Below are 22244 nucleotides of genomic sequence, written 5' to 3' on the forward strand. Positions count from 1 at the left end.
GAGAGAGAGAGAATGAGAGACAGAGAGCACGAGAGGGAAGAGGGCAGAGGGAGAAGCAGACCCCCTGCCGAGCAGGGAGCCCGATGCGGGACTCGATCCCGGGACTCCAGGATCATGACCTGAGCCGAAGGCAGTCGCTTAACCAACTGAGCCACCCAGGCGCCCCTGTTTGTTTATTTTTAAAAATAGGGTAGAGGAGAGGGGGGGCGGAGCAAGATGGCGGAGGAGTAGGAGACCTGGATTTCGTCTCCTCTCAGGAATTCAGCTGGATAGGGATCAAACCATTCTGAACACCTACAAACCCAACAGGAGATCAAAGAAAAGAAGAGCAACAACTTTCTGAACAGAAAAGCGACCACTTTCTGGAAGGTAGGACGTGCGGAGAAGTGAATCCGAGGCGATATTCGGGAGGATAGACGGCGGGGGAGGGGCCTCCATCGGCCGCTTCTGGCAAGTGATAGAGCCGTGGAGCACAAAATCGGAACTTTTAAAAGTCTGCTCCGCCGAGGGACGTCACTCTGGTGGCTAAGCGGGGGGTGGAACCCTCCGGGACAGTGTGGTCTCAGGACCCTCGGGGTCACAGAAGGACCGGGGGTGCCTGAGGGCGGCAGAGCTCCCAGGTATCGGAGCAGGGAAGCCGGCTGCAGAGGCGGAGCCCAGGCGCGGGCTCTCAGCTCGGGGTGGCCATAAACCGGGATCCGCGGCCCAGTCGGGCCCCTGCTCCTCCAGCAGGGACCCAACAAGCGGCAGATCCGGGGAGACTCACCTTCCTCCCCCGGGAGGAGCCGCGCGGGAGGGCACTGCAGGGATCTGCTGGGTTTGGAGACTCCAGACCGGGTCGGGTGCCAGAGATAGAAACGCGCGGTCACAGGCCGGTTGAGCATGGAGTGCAGCCGGAGACCGGGGAGACGGGAGTGACTGACGGCTTTTCTCTGGGGGCTCACTGAGGAGCAGGCCCGAGTTCTCGGCTCCTCCGGGCCGGAGATTGGGAGGCCGCCATTTTCACGCTCCGCCTCCAAAGCTGTATGGAAAGCTCGCAGGGAACAAAAGCCCCGGAGAGCAAACCCGAGCAGATTACTCAGCCGGGAGGGGGCAAGGGCGGGGCAATTCCGCCTCCGGCAGAGACATTTGGAAACCACGGCAACAGGCCCCTCCCCAGAAGATCAGCGAGAACAGCCAGCCAAGACCAAGTTTACCGATCAATGAGAACGGCAGAACTCCAGCGCTAGGGGAATACTGCACATAGAATTCACGGCTTTTTTACCATGATTCCTTAGTCTTTTAAAGTTAATTTTTTTTTTAACTGTCTTTTTGTCTTTTTATTTCTTTTTGAATTTTTCTTTTTCCCTTTTTCAAACAACATCTTATCAATCCCTTTTTTTAAAAAAAAAACATTTTTATTTTTCATTTTTAGAGTCATATTCTATCCCTTCATAGTAGTTACCCATATTTTTGGCTTATATATATAAGTTGTTCTCTCTTTAAAATTTTGAGATAGTTTCTTCTAACAGATTAAAATATACCCTAAATCTCTAGTATATGGTGTTTTCTATTCCCCTGCCTGATCACATCCTCTCCCTTTTTTTTTCTTTTTCTTTTTTCTTTTTTTAAATCTTCTTCTTTCTTTTTCAAACAACTTCTTATCAATTCCTTTTATAAAATTTTTTATAATTTCCATTTTTACAGTCATTTTCTATCCCTTCATCATATCAACCCTTATTTTTGTACATATATCTTTTTCTTTCTTTAAAATTTTGGGAGACACTTTCTTCTAAAAGACCAAAACACACCCCAAATCTAGTGTGTGGCACTGATCTATATACCATATAGATCATATTTGATCACATTCTGGTTTTTCTTTTGTTGTTGTTGTTTTGTTTTGTTTGTTTTTGTTTTTATCTTTATCTTTTTCTTTTTTTTTCTTTTTCTTTTTTCTCTCTTTCCCCTTCTTATCCCACTGCTTCAGGTCTTTTCTGATTTGTTTAGAGTATATTTTCTGGGGACGTGGTTACTCTGCTAGCATTTTGTTCTCTCATTAATCTATTCTCCTCTGCACAAAATGACGAGACGGAAAAAAATCACCTCAACAAAAAGAACAAGAGGCAGTACCGACTGCCAGGGACCTACTCAATACGGACATTAGTACGATGTCAGATCTAGAGTTCAGAATCATCACTTTAAAGATACTAGCTGGGCTTGAAAAAAATATGGAAGTTATTAGAGAAACTCTTTCTGGAGAAGTAAAAGAGCTAAAATCCAACCAAGTAGAAATCAAAAAGGCTATTAATGAGGTGCAATCAAAATTGGGGGCGCTAACTGCTAGAATAAATGAGGCAGAAGAGAGAATCAGTAATATAGAAGATGAAATGCTGGAAAATAAAGAAGCTGAGAAAGAGATAAACAACTACTGGATCATGAGGGCAGAATTCGAGAGATAAGCGATACCATAAGACGAAACAACATTAGAATAATTGGGATCCCAGAAGAAGAAGAAAGAGAGAGAGGGGCAGAAGGTATAATGGAGCAAATTATAGCAGAGAACTTCCCTAATTTGGGGAAAGAAACAGGCATGAAAATCCAGGAAGCACAGAGAACCCCTCTCAAAATCAATAAAAATAGGTCAACTCCCCGACATCTAATAGTAAAACTTACGAGTCTCAGAGACAAAGAGAAAATCCTGAAAGCAGCTCGGGAGAAGAGATATGTAACCTACAAGGGTAGAAACATTAGATTGGCAACAGACCTATCCACAGAGACCTGGCAGGCCAGAAAGGACTGGCAGGATATATTCAGAGCACTAAATGAGAAAAATATGCAGCCAAGAATACTCTATCCAGCTAGGCTGTCATTGAAAATTGAAGGAGAGATAAAAAGCTTCCAGGACAAACAAAAACTAAAGGAATTTGCAAACACAAAACCAGCCCTACAGGAAATCTTGAAAGGGGTCCTCTAAGCAAAGAGAGACCCTAAAAGCAACATAGACCAGAAAGGAACACAGACAATATACGGTAACAGTCACCTTACAGGCAATACAATGGCACTAAATTCCTATCTTTCAATAGTTACCTTGAATGTAAATGGGCTAAATGCCCCAATCAAAAGACACAGGCTAACAGACTGGATTAAAAAACAAGATCCATCGATATGCTGTCTGCAAGAGACTCATTTTAGACCCAAAGACACCCCCAGATTGAAAGTGAGGGGGTGGAAAACCATTTACCATGCTAATGGACACCAAAAGAAAGCTGGGGTGGCAATCCTTATATCAGACAAATTAGATTTTAAACCAAAGACTGTAATAAGAGATGAGGAAGGACACTATATCATACTTAAAGGATCTATCCAACAAGAAGATCTAACAATTGTAAATATCTATGCCCCTAACATGGGAGCAGCCAATTATATAAGGCAATTAATAACAAAAGCAAAGAAACACATCAACAACAATACAATAATAGTGGGGGACTTTAACATCCCCCTCACTGAAATGGACAGATCATCTAAGCAAAAGATCAACAAGGAAATAAAGACTTTAAATGACACACTGGACCAAATGGACTTCACAGACATATTCAGAACATTCCACCCCAAAGCAACGGAATACACATTCTTCTCTAGTGCCCATGGAACATTCTCCAGAATCGATCACATCCTAGGTCATAAATCAGGTCTCAACCGGTACCAAAAGATTGGGATCATTCCCTGCCTATTTTCAGACCACAATGCTTTGAAACTAGAACTCAATCCCAAGAGGAAAGTCGGAAAGAACTCAAATACATGGAGGCTAAAGAGCATCCTACTGAAGAATGAATGGGTCAACCAGGAAATTAAAGAAGAATTAAAAAAATACATGGAAACCAATGAAAATGAAAACACAACTGTTCAAAATCTTTGGGATGCAGCAAAGGCAGTCCTAAGAGGAAAGTATATAGCAATACAAGCCTTTCTCAAGAAACAAGAAAGGTCTCAAGTACACAACCTAACCCTACACCTAAAGGAGCTGGAGAAAGAACAGCAAATAAAGCCTAAACCCAGCAGGAGAAGAGAAATCATAAAGATCAGAGCAGAAATCAATGAAATAAAAACTAAAAGAACAGTAGAACAGATCAACGAAACTAGGAGCTGGTTCTTTGAAAGAATTAACAAGATTGATAAACCCCTGGCCAGACTTATCAAAAAGAGAAGAGAAATGACCCAAATCAACAAAATCATGAATGAAAGAGGAGAGATCACAACCAACACCAAAGAAATACAAACAATTATAAGAACATATTATGAGCAACTCTATGCCAGCAAATTAGATAACCTGGAAGAGATGGATGCATTCCTAGAGATGTATCAACTACCAAAACTGAACCAGGATGAAATAGAAAACCTGAACAGACCTATAACCACTAAGGAAATTGAAGCAGTCATCAAAAATCTCCCAAAAAACAAAAGCCCAGGGCCAGATGGCTTCCCAGGGGAATTCTACCAAACATTTCAAGAAGAATTAATACCTATTCTTCTGAAACTGTTCCAAAAAATCGAAACGGAAGGAAAACTTCCAAACTCATTTTATGAGGCCAGCATTACCTTGATCCCCAAACCAGACAAAGCCCCCATCAAAAAGGAGAATTACAGACCAATATCCCTGATGAACATGGATGCAAAAATTCTCACCAAAATACTAGCCAATAGGATCCAACAGTACATTAAAAGGATTATTCACCATGACCAAGTGGGATTTATCCCTGGGCTGCAAGGTTGGTTCAACATCCGCAAATCAATCAATGTGATACAGTACATTAACAAAGGAAAGAACAAGAATCATATGATCCTCTCAATAGATGCAGAAAAAGCTTTTGACAAAGTACAGCATCCTTTCTTGATCAAAACTCTTCAGAGTATAGGGATAGAGGGTACATACCTCAATATCATAAAAGCCATCTATGAAAAACCTACAGCAAATATTATTCTCAATGGGGAAAAACTGAGAGCTTTCCCCCTAAGGTCAGGAACGCGGCAGGGATGTCCACTATCACCACTGCTATTCAACATAGTATTGGAAGTCCTAGCCACAGCAATCAGACAACAAAAAGAAATCAAAGGCATCCAAATTGGCAAAGAAGAAGTCAAACTCTCACTCTTTGCAGATGATATGATACTTTATGTGGAAAACCCAAAAGACTCCACCCCAAAACTGCTAGAACTCATACAGGAATTCAGTCAAGTGGCAGGATATAAAATCAATGCACAGAAGTCAGTGGCATTCCTATACACCAACAACAAGACAGAAGAAAGAGAAATTAAGGAGTCGATCCCATTTACAATTGCACCCAAAACCATAAGATACCTAGGAATAAATCTAACCAAAGAGACAAAGGATCTTTACTCAGAAAACTATAAAATACTCATGAAAGAAATTGAGGAAGACACAAAGAAATGGAAAAACGTTCCATGCTCATGGATTGGAAGAACAAATATTGTGAAGATGTCAATGCTACCTAGAGCAATCTACACATTCAATGCAATCCCCATCAAAATACCATCCACTTTTTTCAAAGAAATGGAACAAATAATCCTAAAATTTGTATGGAACCAGAAAAGACCCCGCATAGCCAGAGGAATATTGAAAAAGAAAAGCAAAGCCGGTGGCATCACAATTCCGGACTTAAAGCTCTATTACAAAGCTGTCATCATCAAGACAGCATGGTACTGGCACAAAAACAGACACATAGATCAATGGAACAGAATAGAGAGCCCAGAAATGGACCCTCAACTCTATGGTCAACTAATCTTCGACAAAGCAGGAAAGAATGTCCAATGGAACAAAGACAGTCTCTTCAACAAATGGTGTTGGGAAAATTGGATAGACACATGCAGAAGAATGAAACTGGACCACTTCCTTACACCACACACAAAAATAGACTCCAAATGGCTGAAAGACCTCAATGTGAGACAGGAGTCCATCAAAATCCTAAAGGAGAACACAGGCAACAACCTCTTTGACCTCAGCCGAAGCAACTTCTTCCTAGAAACATCGCCAAAGGCAAGGGAAGCAAGGGCAAAAATGAACTATTGGGACTTCATCAAGATAAAAAGCTTTTGCAAAGCAAAGGAAACAGTTAAGAAAACCAAAAGACAACCGACAGAATGGGAGAAGATATTTGCAAATGACATATCAGATAAAGGGCTAGTATCCAAAATCTATAAAGAACTCATCAAACTCAACACCCAAAGAACAAAGAATCCAATTAAGAAATGGGCAGAAGACATGAACAGACATTTTTCCAAAGAAGACATCCAAATGGCCAACAGACACATGAAAAAGTGCTCAATATCGCTCGGCATCAGGGAAATCCAAATCAAAACCTCAATGAGGTATCACCTCACACCAGTCAGAATGGCTAAAATGAACAAGTCAGGAAACGACAGATGTTGGCGGGGATGCGGAGAAAGGGGAACCCTCCTACACTGTTGGTGGGAATGCAAACTGGTGCAGCCACTCTGGAAAACTGTATGGAGGTTCCTCAAAAAGTTGAAAATAGAGCTACCATATGATCCAGCAATTGCACTACTGGGTATTTACCCCAAAGATACAAAAGTAGGGATCCGAAGGGGTACGTGCACCCCGATGTTTATAGCAGCAATGTCCACAATAGCCAAACTGTGGAAAGAGCCAAGATGTCCATCGACAGATGAATGGATAAAGAAGATGTGGTATATATATACAATGGAATATTATGCAGCCATCAAAAGGAATGAGATATTGCCATTTGCAACAACGTGGATGGAACTGGAGGGTATTATGTTGAGTGAAATAAGTCAAACAGAGAAAGACATGTATCATATGATCTCACTGATATGAGGAATTCTTAATCGCAGGAAACAAACTGAGTGTTGTTGGAGTGGGGGGTGGGGTGGGAGGGATGGGGTGACTGGGTGATAGACACTGGGGAGTGTATGTGCTCCGGTAAGCGCTGTGAATTGTGCAAGACTGTTGAATCTCAGATCTGTACCTCTGAAACAAATAATGCAATATATGTTAAGAAAAAAAAAAAAGAAGAAGAAGAAGAAGAAGGTAGCAGGAGGGGAAGAATGAAGCGGGGGAAATCGGAGGGGTAGACGAACCATGAGAGACGATGGACTCTGAAAAACAAACAGGGTTCTAGAAGGGAGGGGGGTGGGAGGATGGGTTAGCCTGGTGGTGGGTATTTAGGAGGGCACATTCTGCATGGAGCACTGGGTGTTGTGCACAAACAATGAATCATGGAACACTTCATCTAAAACTAATGTTGTAATGTAAGGGGATTAACATAAGAATAAAAAAATTAAAAAAAAAAAAAGAAAATGAAAATTTTATTAAATATTAAAAAAATAAACCATATATAACTGAAAAAAAAATAGGGTAGAGGAGAAAAAATTGCTTTAAAATGGTCAGTTCTTACCATTTGGATTTTATAAAAGTTGATCCTTACTCATCCCCCCCACCTCACTTCTATCCTTTGCTAGTAGACTTTTAATTACTTTGTATTCTATTTAAATTTAAATCTTAAATAAATTTTAAATATTTATTGGTGCACAAGGCCTTTTATTAGATGCTAAGGAGAAACTTGGAGAAGACCTGATTTTTTTAGCCCTGGTTCTCTCTCTTACTAAGAATGTGACTTCCAATGGCTATTTTTTTCCTCAGCCTCTCTCTGGTCTAAATAAATGAGGCATTCATTTTCTCTTTTACCCGATTTACAAGGTTGTATAAAGGGTAAGGAGATGATTCTGTATGTAGGGTGTTCCTTTCATATCGTGCATTCTTTGAAATCACTATAGTTTTATTTTTTATTTTCACTCTTAAGGATTTTATTTTTAAGTAATCTCCATACCCAAAATGGTACTCGAACTCACAGCCCGAAGATCAAGAGTTGCGCCCTCTTGACTGAGCCAGCCAGGTGCTCCAAAATCATTTATAGTTTTAAACTGAGAATAAATAAAGTTCATGTTATCGAAAGGTTATGTTAAATTCTTATCGAACTTCCAAGTAAAAAACTTTAATAAATGTTGACTATAGCTTTTACCAAGGCTTTAAGCAGTGTTTGCATGCTTCTTTATGCAGCTTTTATTATTTTTTTCAATCTAACCTGAGTAAGGGTAAATTTGAAAGGTAGATGTTACTCTCCTTTTAAGCACATTAAAAATCAGACATAGATCAGCAGCCGTTGTGAATGGCTAGAAGCTCCTGGACTAAATGACATCCTCACAGTCTAGGAAGACTATCAATGGAGGAATCTATGGTCAGATATATATATCTGCAGAAAGTTCAAACAATTGTGTGCAAATGCTGGCATCTCTCTCCATGGGAGCCATCCTACAGTGACTGAGTTTTAAGGCTCCAGCTTCAGGAGTTAATCACCTAATGTCTTTTGCCTCCCTATTCCCCCCTCCCTGGAAAATAACCAAGGCAACAAATGGGGTGTGTATTTTATTTATTTTCTTTCTTTTTTTCTTTATCTTATTTAATTTTTCTTTTTTTTAGGGGGTGTGTATTTTAAAGGTAATCAAATCAGATTTAGTTTCATGATGCTGTCACATTATCAGTCTATTAGGTGAACATTATGCCCTCTTTTTACTCAAGAACTAAAAATACACTGAAAGTTGAAAATTTAAATGGCATTCCTTTGTTTCCCTTCTGTGTGTTTTTTTAGTTTGATAGTCTGCTTTGGATTACTAGTTTTCTGTGAAATTTTAGAAGTTAGAATCAGTAACTTAATATCTGAATGTAAATGAGCTTTGCATGCATAAATTAATTGTATAATTTAAGTCGTCATCATTTATTAATTGGCTATAAATTGTTATTAAACAGCCAGCATCCATGTTTCATGCCATGGAGCTACATTCCTGATGGAATCATGCCAATTTTCTGGAGGGTAGTATATTGGACATCACAATTTTTAACATGGTAAGTGGCAGTGGAGGATAAAAAGTTCTTTAAATTTTGGCTAAAGTAAAAAGAAAAAAAAAGTATGCTTTCTTCACGAAACTTCATCTTTCAGAATTCAAGTGTTACTTATTTTTTTCTTTAATCTGTATATTCTATTTTCTGCTCATTCAGTTCTCTCCCATCTTAAAAGAAATGAAAAGAAAACAAGGCAAACGAGAAATAGAAAAGAGAAACAAAAAATTTTTCCTGTCACCGTTCCCCTCCAGTTAGTGCCTTCTCTCTTGACCTTCTTCGATTCAATCTTCTTCTAGTCCCAGTTTTACATGAAACTGCTCTTGCTAAGGTCATCATTGTCTCCTGGTTTTCTTTCTTTCGTCTTAGCCCGACCTGCTGAATTTCCTTCATGGGTTCTATTTCTGTGGCCCATTTCCTAAATGTTGGTGTTCCCTAGGGTCCGCTCTTTGGTCATCTTGTTACCTGATCCTCCCTGTATAGCTCTAATTATAGCTATAGTCCCGATGTATTCCATATGTTTCTACCCATTATAGCTTTGTCTTCTTGTTTGTTTGTTTGTTTGTTTGTTTAAGAGAAGGGGTGGTGGGAGAGGCAGAGGGAGAGGGAGAGAGAATCTTAAGAAAGCTCCATTCCCAGCGCGGAGCCTATCGTGGGGCTCGATCTCACCACCCCGAGATCATGACTTGAGCCAAAATCAAGAGTCAGAGGCTTAACTGACTGAGCCACCCAGGCGCCCTGAAGCTTTGTCTTTCTGCTGCGCTCCAAACACATTATTCACTACGTACTGAGCATTTTAGATACTCTGCAGGTAACTAAGCTCTAAAACTGAAGCTAGTGAACATCGCATGAGAAAAATCACACAGCAGAGTAGAGTAGCACCCCTGTAAATTCATGTTCATTGAACTCATCTGGGCCCTCAGCATTGCCAGACTTTCCTCCTTTGTGTCTCTAGTCTGCTTGCTCTTCATTCTCCACAGCAAGACTTCAAACCTCAAACCTCTACTGTTCTCTTTGTGGCTCTTTCTCTCTCTTTTACGGCCTAGAATCAGTCACCTTCTCCCTTGCAGAGGACTTTACTTTCTACTTCACAGTGAAAATAGAAGTCATCAGATGGCAGCTCTTCAGCCTCTCGCCAGCACACCTACCAACCCGTCCTTTTCCCTTCCTCTCAAAGAATGAGTCACTCTCAAAGTGACTTCAGAGTGAAATCCCTCTTCCTGAAATCTGGACCCATCTCCTTCAGCTCTTGTTACCTATGCCTGCAGCTTCCAGTTTCAACAAAGCATACACAATTCTCTCATCCTTTTAAAAAAAAGAAAGAAAAAAAACAAAAAAAATCTCTCAAATGCAGCCCTTTCCGGCTTCCTGGCTTCTAACCTTATTGATCTACTCATCACAGCTTAATTTTTGGAGGGAGACTTTTTTCTTGAAGTATAAATTGGTACAGAAAAGTGACAAATTGTGTTTAGTTTTACTTTTTTCAAAGTGAATACACCTGGATAACCAGCACTCAGGTGGTATTATAGAACATTAACAATGTTTATGCTATATCTAGAAGCTTCCCTCATACCCCTCTCCCAGTCATACCCTCCCAAAGGTAGCCGTGGTTCTGACATCCATCCCTATAGATTAGTCTTGCCATTTTTGAGCTTTGTAAACATGGAGTTATATGGTATATATTTTTCTGCATCCCTTTTTTGGCTCACAAATTTGGAAGATTCATCTATGTTGTATTGTGTGTATCAGTATTCTTTTCTTTTTCATTTCTGGAAAATATTCCATGATATGAATATGCCACAGTTTATCCTACCCAGCCAAACTTCTCAAGTGAATTGTCTACATGTACTGTCTTCATTTACTCATTGCTCACTCTTTCCTCAACCCATGGAATCCTGTTTTCTAGCCCCACTTCTCCACTCACATACAAGTCTTCATTGACTTGACTTCTTGGCAGCATTTGATTATTGTTTTCTCTCTCCACTTTGAAACACTTCCTTTTCCTGTTTTCTCCTCCATATGCTCCTTGGTTTTCTTCCATCCCTCTCTGCTGTTCTGTCTCTGTGTCCTTTGCAGGCTCCTCCTCCTCCTGTTTCTCTCCCTCTCCTTTAAAAGATACTCTTTCTCAGGGCTTAGCCTCAGCTCTTTCCTTCTGCTTCTAAATCTCATCTACCGGTGTCAGGTCAGGTCAGTTCCACCCCTCTCTTGAATTCTGAAGCTGGATAGCCAACTACTTCCTGTGTGGCTCCTTTGAGATGTGTCCTAAGTACTTCAATTCAGTGGATTCACAGCCAGTCTTCTCGCCTCCTGCTTCTTACCACATCGCCACCCCTTACCCTCTCCCACGTAGTCCCAGTTTTGTTCCCTTTCAGTCCATTCTTCCTGCTGAAGCCTTATCAGTCTTTAGAAGACTTCAATTTGATCATGTCTCCTGTAAAGAAAAAGGTTCCTCGTCTGAATGCAGTCCAAAGGCTTCACAAAGACTTTAAAGGCTTTTTTTTTTTTTAAGATTCATCATAAGTCCCTCACACTGTTGTACTCTCTGCTAGTTGTTGTGACCAGAAATGTGCTTTGCTCTCTCCAAAATTTAGTATTACAAAAATACTCAGTCATATTAGAGTTTGTTCAGTATTAATAATTACTCAAGATCCTATTTATTTGTGAAAAGAACTACACATTAAAATTGAGATTCATATAATTCTGGTATTTTGAGATTAAACAGACATATCAATTGGTTCTTTAATCATATTTTTTCCAACCATCTAGGATTCTGTTACCTTTTATGCAGTCATATGCAAGATCAGGAGGGTTTTCCATCACTGGAAAGATCAAAACTGCACTGATTGAGAATGCAATCTACTATGGCACCTATTTGCTGATTTTTGGAGCATTTTTAATTTATGTAGCTGTGAACCCACATTTGCACTTAGAATGGTAAGAAAAGTTGCCTTCTTAACATTGTTTCTGGGTGTATTTGCATTTTTAAAATTTGTTTTTATCTCACATGCGCAGATAAACACATTTCATTGAGAAACGTATTGTTATGTGTTTTCTGGATTCCTCAAGAAGAAATCTAAATAATCCCTATTACTAAGAAGAAAAAATGGAACAATATATTTAAATATAAGCTATTAGATGGACTAATGCTTTGTCTAATAGCTCTATGTTAGAAGTATTAACCCTTATGTTTTTTTTAAGTTTTTATTTAAATTCCAGTTAGTTAACATGCAGTGTAATGTTAGTTTCAGGTGTACGATTTTGTATATGACAAAATAACTAGTTTTCTTTTTTCATTGGAACTTGTGAATATTTTTTTAAAGATTTATTTTAGAGAGAGAGAGCGGGTGCGCACACACACTTGAGAGGGGGTTGGGCAGAGGGAGAGGGAGAGACAGAATCTCAAGCCGACCCCACGCTGAGCTGGAGCCCAGTGCAGGGCTCAGTCTCACAACCCTGAGATCATGACCTGAGCAGAAACCAAGAGTCGGATGCTAACTGCCTGAGCCGCCCAGGTGCTCCAGGACTTGTGAAAATTTTTTCTTTTGTTCTGACTGTAGTTTGAGGGCATATTTCTCTCTGATGTTAGATTCAGACATTATAATAAAATTGAAATCTGTATTATACTTGTGATCTGTGTAATATATGTAAAGAGATAGAGCTCAGAAATTTAGGAATAGAGCAGTAATGATGATTCTCACTGTTGCATTCCTGAGATTTGTGTTGGTGTGCCTCAACGTAAGTTAAACGTTTTTTAGGCTTTAACATTTTTTCAGGCTTCTCTTGTTAACACTGAGTAAGATAGACCCTAATGAAAAAATCTGGACAAAATACATATATTCTTTTGCCAGGAATTATCCTAGATTCTCATTATAACTGTAGTGGAAGCAGTGTTAAAGTCTATTTCTGCAGTCACGCTCTAACTTCCTCTTAAAACACGCAGATTATCTGCTGTTGCTAAAAGAGTAGCTGAGGCTTGGAAGATGTAATTTTTTTCATATAAAATCCTAACCATCCTTTAGGACTGTTTTCTGAAAAGCTATTTAATACTAGTTAGTTCTATTTTACATTTTTGTTAGAAAAATTGATCTATCACAGCTCTCTGCTTGTGTTTTCCCTTTCTCAGGAACCAGCTTCAGACAATTGGGATAGCTGCCGCAAATACATGGGGCCTGTTTCTTCTCGTGTTGTTGCTGGGGTACGGTTTGGTAGAAATTCCTCGGTCGTACTGGAACGGAGCAAAAAGAGGTTATCTACTTATGAAAACGTATTTTAAGGCAGCCAAACTGATGACAGAGAAAGCAGATGCAGAAGAGACTTTAGAAGATGTCATGGAGGTAAGCAAGTTCCAACCTTACAGTCAGTCATGGTTGTTTTTTTGCTGCTGTGTTAGCACATCGATGGGCTTTACCCTGAATGTTTGGTGATGTGCGGTCCTTCAGAATGTCCCGTCCGTTAGCATGACTTCTTACTGGCCATTCAGCTTCATGAGATGTCCCCTCCACCTTCCAGCCACCAAAGAGCACGAATATGTTCAACAGTGCAGGGTTATGCTTGTCATCTTGGGATAACTTTGAATAGCGCCCCTCTTTTACTCTTAAAAGACTCCCAGATTAGATGATCAATTAATGGTTATGCTGACATGCCTTCCCTGGTCCTCTAGACTCTTAGACATTCAGCACCCATTTTTTTAAGTGAATGAATAAATGAACAAAAGAATATATGTTAGGATTAAAAAAATCTGATGTTGGCTTTTTTGCATTCATTCCCTACAAAATGTAAGAATGATAGAAGACATTGATTCAAAACGTAGGAGTAAATCTACAAATAGTAGTCTGTTACATTTCCTCAGGCATCTGATGGCTATTATAACATTTTTCAAAAGAAATAATTTATGTTTGATAATTTTTGTATTTGTATCTATGTTTATTTTTGAAAATTGGAGTTTTTTTAAAAAACGTGAAAATTTATATTTGGTAATATATAATTATAATATATAATACATAAATGTAATAAATATATAAATAAATATATAATAATTTTAAAAAGATAATTTTTTTTTTAAAGATTTTATTTGCTTATTTGACAGAGAGAGAGAGACAGTGAGAGCAGGAACACAAGCCGGGGGGAGTGGGAGAGGGAGAAGCAGACTTCCCACTGAGCAGGGAACCCGATGTGGGGCTTGATCCCAGGACTCTGGGATCATGACCTGAGCCGAAGGCAGACGCTTAACCGACTGAGCCACCCAGGCGCCCCTTAAAAAGATAATTTAAATTTGATAGTGTCTGCCTTAAAAGTTGGTACTAAATTCATTTGTTTCAGATTTGAGGAATATTGGTTACACCAGTTACTCAATATTCTTTTAAGAAACATAAATCCAGCTAATTATGGCAAGACCTGGATTTGGCTAGGAGAAATCCTCAGTCGCTGAAGAAAGATGGATTTTGTTGTTGTCGTTTGTTAAGTAAGAACCCTCTTCTGAAGAATAGGATGTGGAAAATCAGGACTGGCATTGGTGCTTTCTTTGTTATTTTAACACAGGTATAAGGTGTAAGGGATTTAAAAATTTTTAGATTTAGAGAAAATTTTCTGTGTAAATTAGATACCACTCTCTTTATTGAATATATTTGGCATATTGTGTTGTATAAATTTAAAGTGTACAAAATGTTAATTTGACGCATTTATGTATTGCGTCAAAAAGAGAAACCCCTCTTTCTGTAATGAATGTTTTGAAAATAGCAGCAGGTCTACATAGATAGCAGAACTCCCGCCCTTTCTCCCCCCCATCAAACATCGTGATTTGTCAGGTATGAATTTCTTTGCCTATATATTTCAAGGGAATTTGGGATCTTTTATGTTTTTCTGAATATCTAAAAATTTGTAAACTTGAGAAAATGTTTTCATCACTTAATAAATACTTGTCTTCTTGATGTGTTAAGTGCTGTGCAGGACTGGCCATTAGGATACTAACTGCCTGGAGTGGAAAATTAGACACTATGTGGCCAATGTGACATGATTGGTGAATGATACGAAGGCAATGCTGTAGTGTAGAGAGGTTTCACTTCTGAATAGTGATCAGAGGAGGAAGTGAAATATGATCTGGGTCTTGAAGGATGGATGGAATTTTCATAGCTGACAGCATCCTGGTCAGGTATCAGGTTTTAAAACCAAATTAATTGAGCATAAGGTTGATGTGGGAAAGATAAAAGCTTTAAGGTTTGAAAGACAGGTTGTAGCCAAAAGAGCAGGGCCATGAATGTCATACTGAAAAGTCCAGACTATCTTTTGAAAGCAGTGAGGAATCATTAACACCTTACAGTGGAAGAGACCTGATCCTATATGTGGTTTCTGATCTGTCTGATGGAGGTGTGCAGAATAAGGCATGGAACAAGAATATGCATAGTTTGAGGAAAAAAAAAAAAACAACGTTCCAAATACACCTTTAACATCACAAAGTTTAGTCACCTTTTTTTGGTAATTATTAATTACATTTTTCAGCAATCCATAAATTCTCCCAAATGCAGTTTTGTAAAAACCAGTTTAGCATTTTATATGTTTTTCTCTGAAGTGAATATATACAATTGTGTGTCTGTTATTTTTCTTTGAAACGTTAATAAACTTCCAAGCCATGTCAGACCATTCAAAAGGTATTTGCTAGAGGCCTTCAAGAGATCACCTCTACCTTTAGTCATTTTTTAAGGTGGAGAATTTGGAAGAGGGGGAAACAGCTACTTATTCCCGCTGAAAATTGCCTATTAGCCTGACTTCATAGATGTTGTGTGCCCTGCCTAGTGATTAGGCACAGTAATATCAGTGCTCGAAGTTTTGTTATTTTATTTATGAAGAAAATAAGCAATATTTCAAATACTTTCCACACTTCATAAAAGTTATGAACTTTTTTTTTTTTTAAAGATTTTATTTATTTGTTTGACAGAGACACAGCGAGAGAGGGAACACAATCGGGGAGTGGGAGAGAGAGAAGCAGGCTTCCTGCTGAGCAGGGAGCCCGATGTGGGGCTCGATCCCAGGACCCTGGGACCATGACCTGAGCCGAAGGCAGACGCTTAATGACTGAGCCAACCAGGAGCCCCAAAGTTATGAACTTTTAAAGGAACCTTTTAAATTTATAACAGCTATAGTAAATATCAATAATTAACTATTTCAATACTTATTTTTGTATAATATGGCTCAAGAATTTAAAGGAAAAATACAGTATTTTTATGTATAATGTATAACCAGACTGTATGGTTCATATTCAGAGTTGTGCTAACAAGTCAACAAAACTTGAAGGCAATTTAGTAATAGAAAACTGTAATGCAGTGACGATTCAAGCGTCTTTTAAAAACCCAAATCTTACCCTGTTACTCCCATATTTAGGCCTCACTCACTGGCCTCAGATAAACTTACTCTAAGGCCTTCTGGAGTGCTTTGCTTTTCTTCAGCCTGATCAAGTGCTGCTCAGGCGCTTACCCTCCTTTCCCCCCTGTCACCCTGTACTTCTTTCAGTTCCTTGAAGCTCCTTGTGTACTTCTGCTTGGAGCCTGCAGACAGGCTGCCCCTCTGTTTGGAATATTCTTGCCCCCTCCTTTGGTTGGCTGACCTTACTCCTACTCATGCTTTTTATCTCAGCTTAAATGATCAGTTTATCAGAAGGCCTCCCACACTAGATTACACAGCACTTTCCATACCATTTCTTCTTGAGTAGTGTCTGTTTTTCTCATGAAGCTAAGCTCCTGACAGGAGCAATGTCTGCTGGTACAAATTATTCATAAGGTCTATGTATTTTCAATTTTGATGGGTATTACTAATTTACCTTTCAAAGAGGTTATATAATTTTGTCAGAAAATTGTTCTTATTTTTAAAATTTGTAATTGCTTTTAGCGAGCTTGACTCTCTTTCCAGACATTTATCGACCAATAGTATTTCTTATGTGTCTTCCCAATTTTCGCTTGATTTGTAAGCACTCTCCATATATTAAGGGAAGTGGATTTTTTTTGTCATATAAGTATTTTTTTCATAATTTTGTCTATATGCCAGATGGTTTCCCTGACTCCAGTTTTGTATCCCTTAGGGCCATTCTCTCGTCTACAATCAGAATGTTCTTTTTAATACCCTGGTCAGTTCTCTTGCTTCCCAGCCCTTGGATATGCCATTGCTTTTGCCTAGAACAGTGGTTCTAACTTTTAAAAAATTTCATTAGTATTATAGAATATTGTTCTTTGGGAACTACTTCCCAAACCCCTTTATACCTTTCATACTCACTAAATTGCTTCTTACCTCACCACCAGCCTGCAATCTTTAAAGTCCTGTAACATCCTGTCTTCTACCACACCCTCCAGCATGGATTGTGGTGACTTTCCACCTAGCACAGTGCTGGCATCTAGTGTGCTCTTAATAAACAAATGTGGAAGGGCGCCTGGGTGGCTCAGTCGTTAAGTGTCTGCCTTCGGCTCAGGTCATGATCCCAGGGTCCTGGGATCGAGCCCTGCATCTGGCTCCCTGCTCGGTGGGAAGCCTGCTTCTGCCTCTCATACTCCCCTTGCTTGTGTTCCCTCTCTCGCTGTCTCTCTCTCTGTCAAATAAATAAATAAAAAATCTTTAAAAAAAAATAAAAAATAAAAAAAATAAACAAATGTGGAATGAGTCAGTAGTTGGGACTGCTATAGAGGATTCTCCCATTGGAAAGGAGCAGGTGCTTTGTGATGCTTGCTGCCTGTTGCTTCCTCCAGTTTCTTCACCATATTTTAGATGATGAGATCATTGAGCTTCCTGAGCAGGGTGGAGGACCATAGCATCACAGTTTGTCTGATCCTTCATGACTTTTTTATAATGCTTACTCATCTTTGTGTACCAAGTAAGCAAATGATAAGGGAATAAATCTTAGAAAGTAGTAAAAAACCTGAGGGTATAGGCATTGCTATTCTAGCACTATGTATTTTTTACTTATGTTCTTAAGAACTTTTATTCAGCGAATGGAGCTTCATGTATATGCTGAGTAGTTTGGGTTGAAATTAAACTTGTGAGAACATATATAGTACCTAGAACAGTCTCATTTGAAATGTATGATGTACAGAAATGGAAATATTTTTATTCCTCTTACTGTTTTTATAGGAGGTTCGTAAAGTGAATGAAAGCATCAAGTATAACCACCCATTGAGAAAATGTGTTGATACGATACTTAAAAAGGTAATTAATCATACCCTCATCTTTTTTCTTTCGACATACACATTTTTAGAACAGAATATTGTAATAAAAATATGAGAACAGCCTATGAATGAGGTCTTCCCATCTCCTTTCCATTTTCATGGAAATATTAACCATAAACCAGTAGTAATCTGCACATAGAATTTGTTCAGTTGTTATTACAAGTTTGACATTTAATTATTGGCAGTATTTTTCATTGAAATGTGGATGTAGAGGTTATGTTAAATAATGTATAATCATTGCTATGACGCAGTGATGGAGATGGACCTTCACAGTTTCTAAGTGTCATTGAATGTGGTCCGTACAGACCTATCTCCTTAATAAACTAGGGCCTCAATAATCTCTTTTACTCACTTCCTACATGTCAGTTTACGGTATATGAAGTACATCGTAAAATGAATGACCCTATGAGATATTTAACACAGACAAGAAACCATACAATTAAGGTTTTGCTGCATTGAGATTGAATTAGGGGTATTCATATACTTCTAAACTGATTATTCCTAAAATGAGCTGCTCAGTCGTTGTCTTTGCAACCATAGAACCACTGAACTATTTTTTTCCCTCTATTTTAAATCTATTACTCTGATTATTAGCTAATGTTCCCTTCAGCTAAGATGATGGTCATGAGAATCAGTTCTCTAATCATTTCTCTTACATTGCTATCTTTTGAGACCTATTTGGGGAGGTTAAGTAACTTGCCCAAGTAAGGAATAACTAATAGGGCAGATGACTCCAAATCATGTATGTGTTTGTTTTTCTGTACCATGGCTTTTAAAAATTCAACATCTTGGATTTGTTGTGATTCTTCTTCATTTTTACCTAGGAAGATAATTGACAGTTTTATCAGGTGCCTGCATAGCCTAATCCTCTCAAATACTAGTTGCTTCATGTAGGTTAGCTCCCTTCCCTACCACAGCTAGTATATCTGATCATAAAGGTTAATATTAATAGGGGTACGAAGGCACTCTACATCTAAAACATTTTGAAGAAAATGTCAGCAACTAAAAATCCAATTGTTTAGAGATGCCAATAAAGGAAGAAGATGTTTTTGAGAAAATTAGATACGCCCCAGAATGGAAGATTTTATAATAAAAATAAAATTTTAATTTTTTTGCAAATGAGATTTAAAAAAAAATTTACTTGTCCCTTTTAGTGCCCTACAGAGTATCAGGAAAAAATGGGTAGAAACATGGATGACTATGAAGATTTTGATGAAAAGCATAATACCTACCCAAGTGAAAAGAGTCTTGTAAAACTACATAAGCAGGTAACTTTATTAATAATAGCTTCTTTACTTACTGATGATTTTAGTTAGATTTATAATTACTGCCCACAAAAAGGGAATTTGGAGTGAATGTGTATTTGAAACTTTCTTTGATCCTGTGCATTATTCTTTGAAGTGTTTTAACTGTGTTTCTCAACGGGGTACTCTTGGTATTTGGGGAGGGAGAATTACTCACTGAGCCAAATCGTTACATATATCATAGAATATTAACATCCTTGGCCCAACCCAGCAAATGCCACTAACACTTCCCCACTGTTTGATAACCAAAGCATACTATCTAGCAGGAAGATGAAACACTATTGGATCAGAACACTGACAGATATAACCCCCATTCTCTTTTTTAGGTGATTTATTCAGTTCAGAGGCACCGTCGAACTCAAGTACAGTGGCGGATTCTTTTGGAGCAAGCGTTTTATCTAGAAGATGTAGCAAAAAATGAAACTAGTGCCACTCGTCAGTTTGTTCACACCTTTCAGTCACCAGAGCCAGAAAATAAATTTATCCAATATTTTTATAATCCTACAGTTGGTATGTAATTTGACATAAATTTCAAAATTTAGTGATAATTTTTCTAAAGGGAAAAAGTATATAATTTCACCAGTACAGAGTTGAATTGTATTTGTACCATTTGATGTATACCATGTGGTAATATTATATATATGATAAACTTCCCCCTCCAAAACTATTTTACTGATCGTATAACAGATAATCTATCAGTTTCCACTGTTACTTCACAGTTAATCAAAATCCTATGCAAAAATATATGCAATACATCAGGCATATTATGTATTCATAATATCTACTTAAAATAATGAGAATTTTAAGCAGTTTTACATCACAAGCTTGGGTCCCTTCTTCAGTCTTGACATACTACTAAAACATTCCCCTAAAAAATCGTCTTTGATTATTTACATCTGTTGGTCTACTTACAAGACCGAGACTAAGTAGTCATGATTATTTCATTCTCTTTAATGATTATTTATGACATTCTCGTCAAACGTTATCAGATTTAGTATGAAGAACTTAATGAAAACATGCCAAAGTGTCATCATATTAAAACTTCCATTTACCTTATTTATCTAAATAAACAATTATGTTCACTTGATTCTCTTTCTCATGTTTGGTCTTGAGTACGAAGACATATGGCCATAAAATATCTCGTAAAACTTCTTCAGCAGAGATCTTTTCTAATTTAATGGAAGAAATACTTGTTTTCATTCATTCAACAAATATTTGAGAATGTATTGCTATCTATTGTTGGGTGCTTGGTATATATCAATAAATGTAAAGACAAGTGCCTCGTTATGGAGTGAGAAAAATAGGCAATGTACACGTAAAGGTTTGAAGAAGGTGCTGAGTACGTAGAAGTGGGAGTTCAGGGGAGAAGTCTGGTCTACAAGTATAAATCAGGGCATCATCAGTGTATGTGTGGGCCCTGGGTCAGAACAAAATCAACAAAGAAGTGATTGGGAGAGAGGAGACAAAGTCTGAGGACCAAGCCCGAGGCACTTCAGAAGGCGGACTTCAGCTTGATGCGGAGGTACCAGGAAAAGGCTAAAAGGGGAGTGGCCAGTGAAGTAGGAAGAAAAGCAGGATGGTAAGGTGTTTTGAGGAAAGGGATATGTAAAATACCTTTCCAGATGTTGTAGATGAGTCTAGTGTCATGCACATGAAGCCTTGACCATTGGATTTCAGAGAAGTAAGGTGGAGGTTGAGGGGATAGGAAAGCCCAGTTGGAGTTTAAAAAGCATTAGAAGCAGGGAGAATAGAAACTCTCAAAATGTTATCCTTATAAAAGAGAGTAGAGAAAAGATGTAGTAGCTGAAAGAGGATGGCAGAGTCAAGACCAATTATAGCATGTAATTTGGGAATGATACCTTAGAGGAAATGTAATGAGAGAAGAAAATGGCTGGGATGATGTTCATGAGGAGGAGCGATGCAATGGGAAATAGTGAACAGTGCAGAGAGAATGCCCTTAGATTAGGAAGTAAGGCACAAATGTGCCTGAGCAAGTAAGAAGAGGTGGTGGTGGGAACTTGGGGAGGTTCCCTTCTGCCAGCGTCTTAGTGAAATGCTGAGAGTAAGTGTAGGGGAAGAAATTTTGGAGATTTGAAGAAAGAAAAAAAGGTACAAAATAGTTGCTAAGGAAAGAAGGCATGGGAGAAGATTGGTGAATAGTAGTAGGCTAGCCAGGCAGTGCTCAGGGTCCACCTGAAGCTGGGGATTAAAAATTTAGAGTGAGACCAGTCAGCCAAGGTGTGTGTCTCACTTCTGCAGCATATGGTTGGGTGCTCCGTGGGTGCAGGTTCAGAGCAGCTGGAGAGTAGGATCTAGCCAGGCTGTGGTTTCTCTTAGCAAGGGCAGAGAAGCAAGAGAGGGCAAAGAAATTGGGATGTTGGAGAGTAAAGACCATAGAATCGGAGCTGGTGAAAAAAGCAATAGGATACCAGGGTGTTAAGTGGCAATACAAAGGTGGTAGAATGAATGGATCATTGGGTTCAGGTAAGGTCAGTCAGTGGAAATGGAATATTAGGTGAAGATATTGCTTGGAAACAGGGCCACTGTAATGAGATTAAAAGGAGTTATTGGCAGTAAGAGGTTTAGGGATGGCAGTGGGAATGAGTTGTGAAGGTGGGTTGGAGGATGAGATCACAGGAGGAAAGGAGGGCCAGGAAGTGAAAGGCCCTAGGGTACTGAAAAAAGGATCACCAGTGTGGATCTTGAACTCACCAGGAATTGTGCTGAGAGTAAGGTTGAAAGATTTAGAGTGTGAGCCAAGAGCTCAACACCTCAGTGAATGAAGTGAAAATACAGCCTTTTCAATTT

General features: G+C 38.8%; 1 protein-coding gene across 3 annotated transcripts in view; it reads left to right on the top strand.

Moving 5' to 3' along the window:
• LMBRD2 (LMBR1 domain containing 2) overlaps positions 1-22244 on the top strand; it is a 52711-nt gene that overhangs the window by 10427 nt on the left and 20040 nt on the right. For all 3 annotated transcript variants that reach the window (XM_045862421.3, XM_045862442.3, XM_045862431.3), the window contains exons 4-9: positions 8840-8935; positions 11696-11863; positions 13053-13263; positions 18038-18112; positions 19287-19400; positions 19763-19946. In XM_045862421.3, coding sequence (XP_045718377.1) covers positions 8840-8935; positions 11696-11863; positions 13053-13263; positions 18038-18112; positions 19287-19400; positions 19763-19946 — 848 coding nt within the window. The remainder of the gene's footprint in view (positions 1-8839; positions 8936-11695; positions 11864-13052; positions 13264-18037; positions 18113-19286; positions 19401-19762; positions 19947-22244) is intronic.

Source organism: Mirounga angustirostris, unplaced genomic scaffold, assembly GCF_029215605.1.
Source record: "Mirounga angustirostris isolate CCGP_5_RB_7025 unplaced genomic scaffold, mMirAng1.0.hap1 SCAF_7, whole genome shotgun sequence".
NCBI classification, from domain to species: Eukaryota; Metazoa; Chordata; class Mammalia; order Carnivora; family Phocidae; genus Mirounga; species Mirounga angustirostris.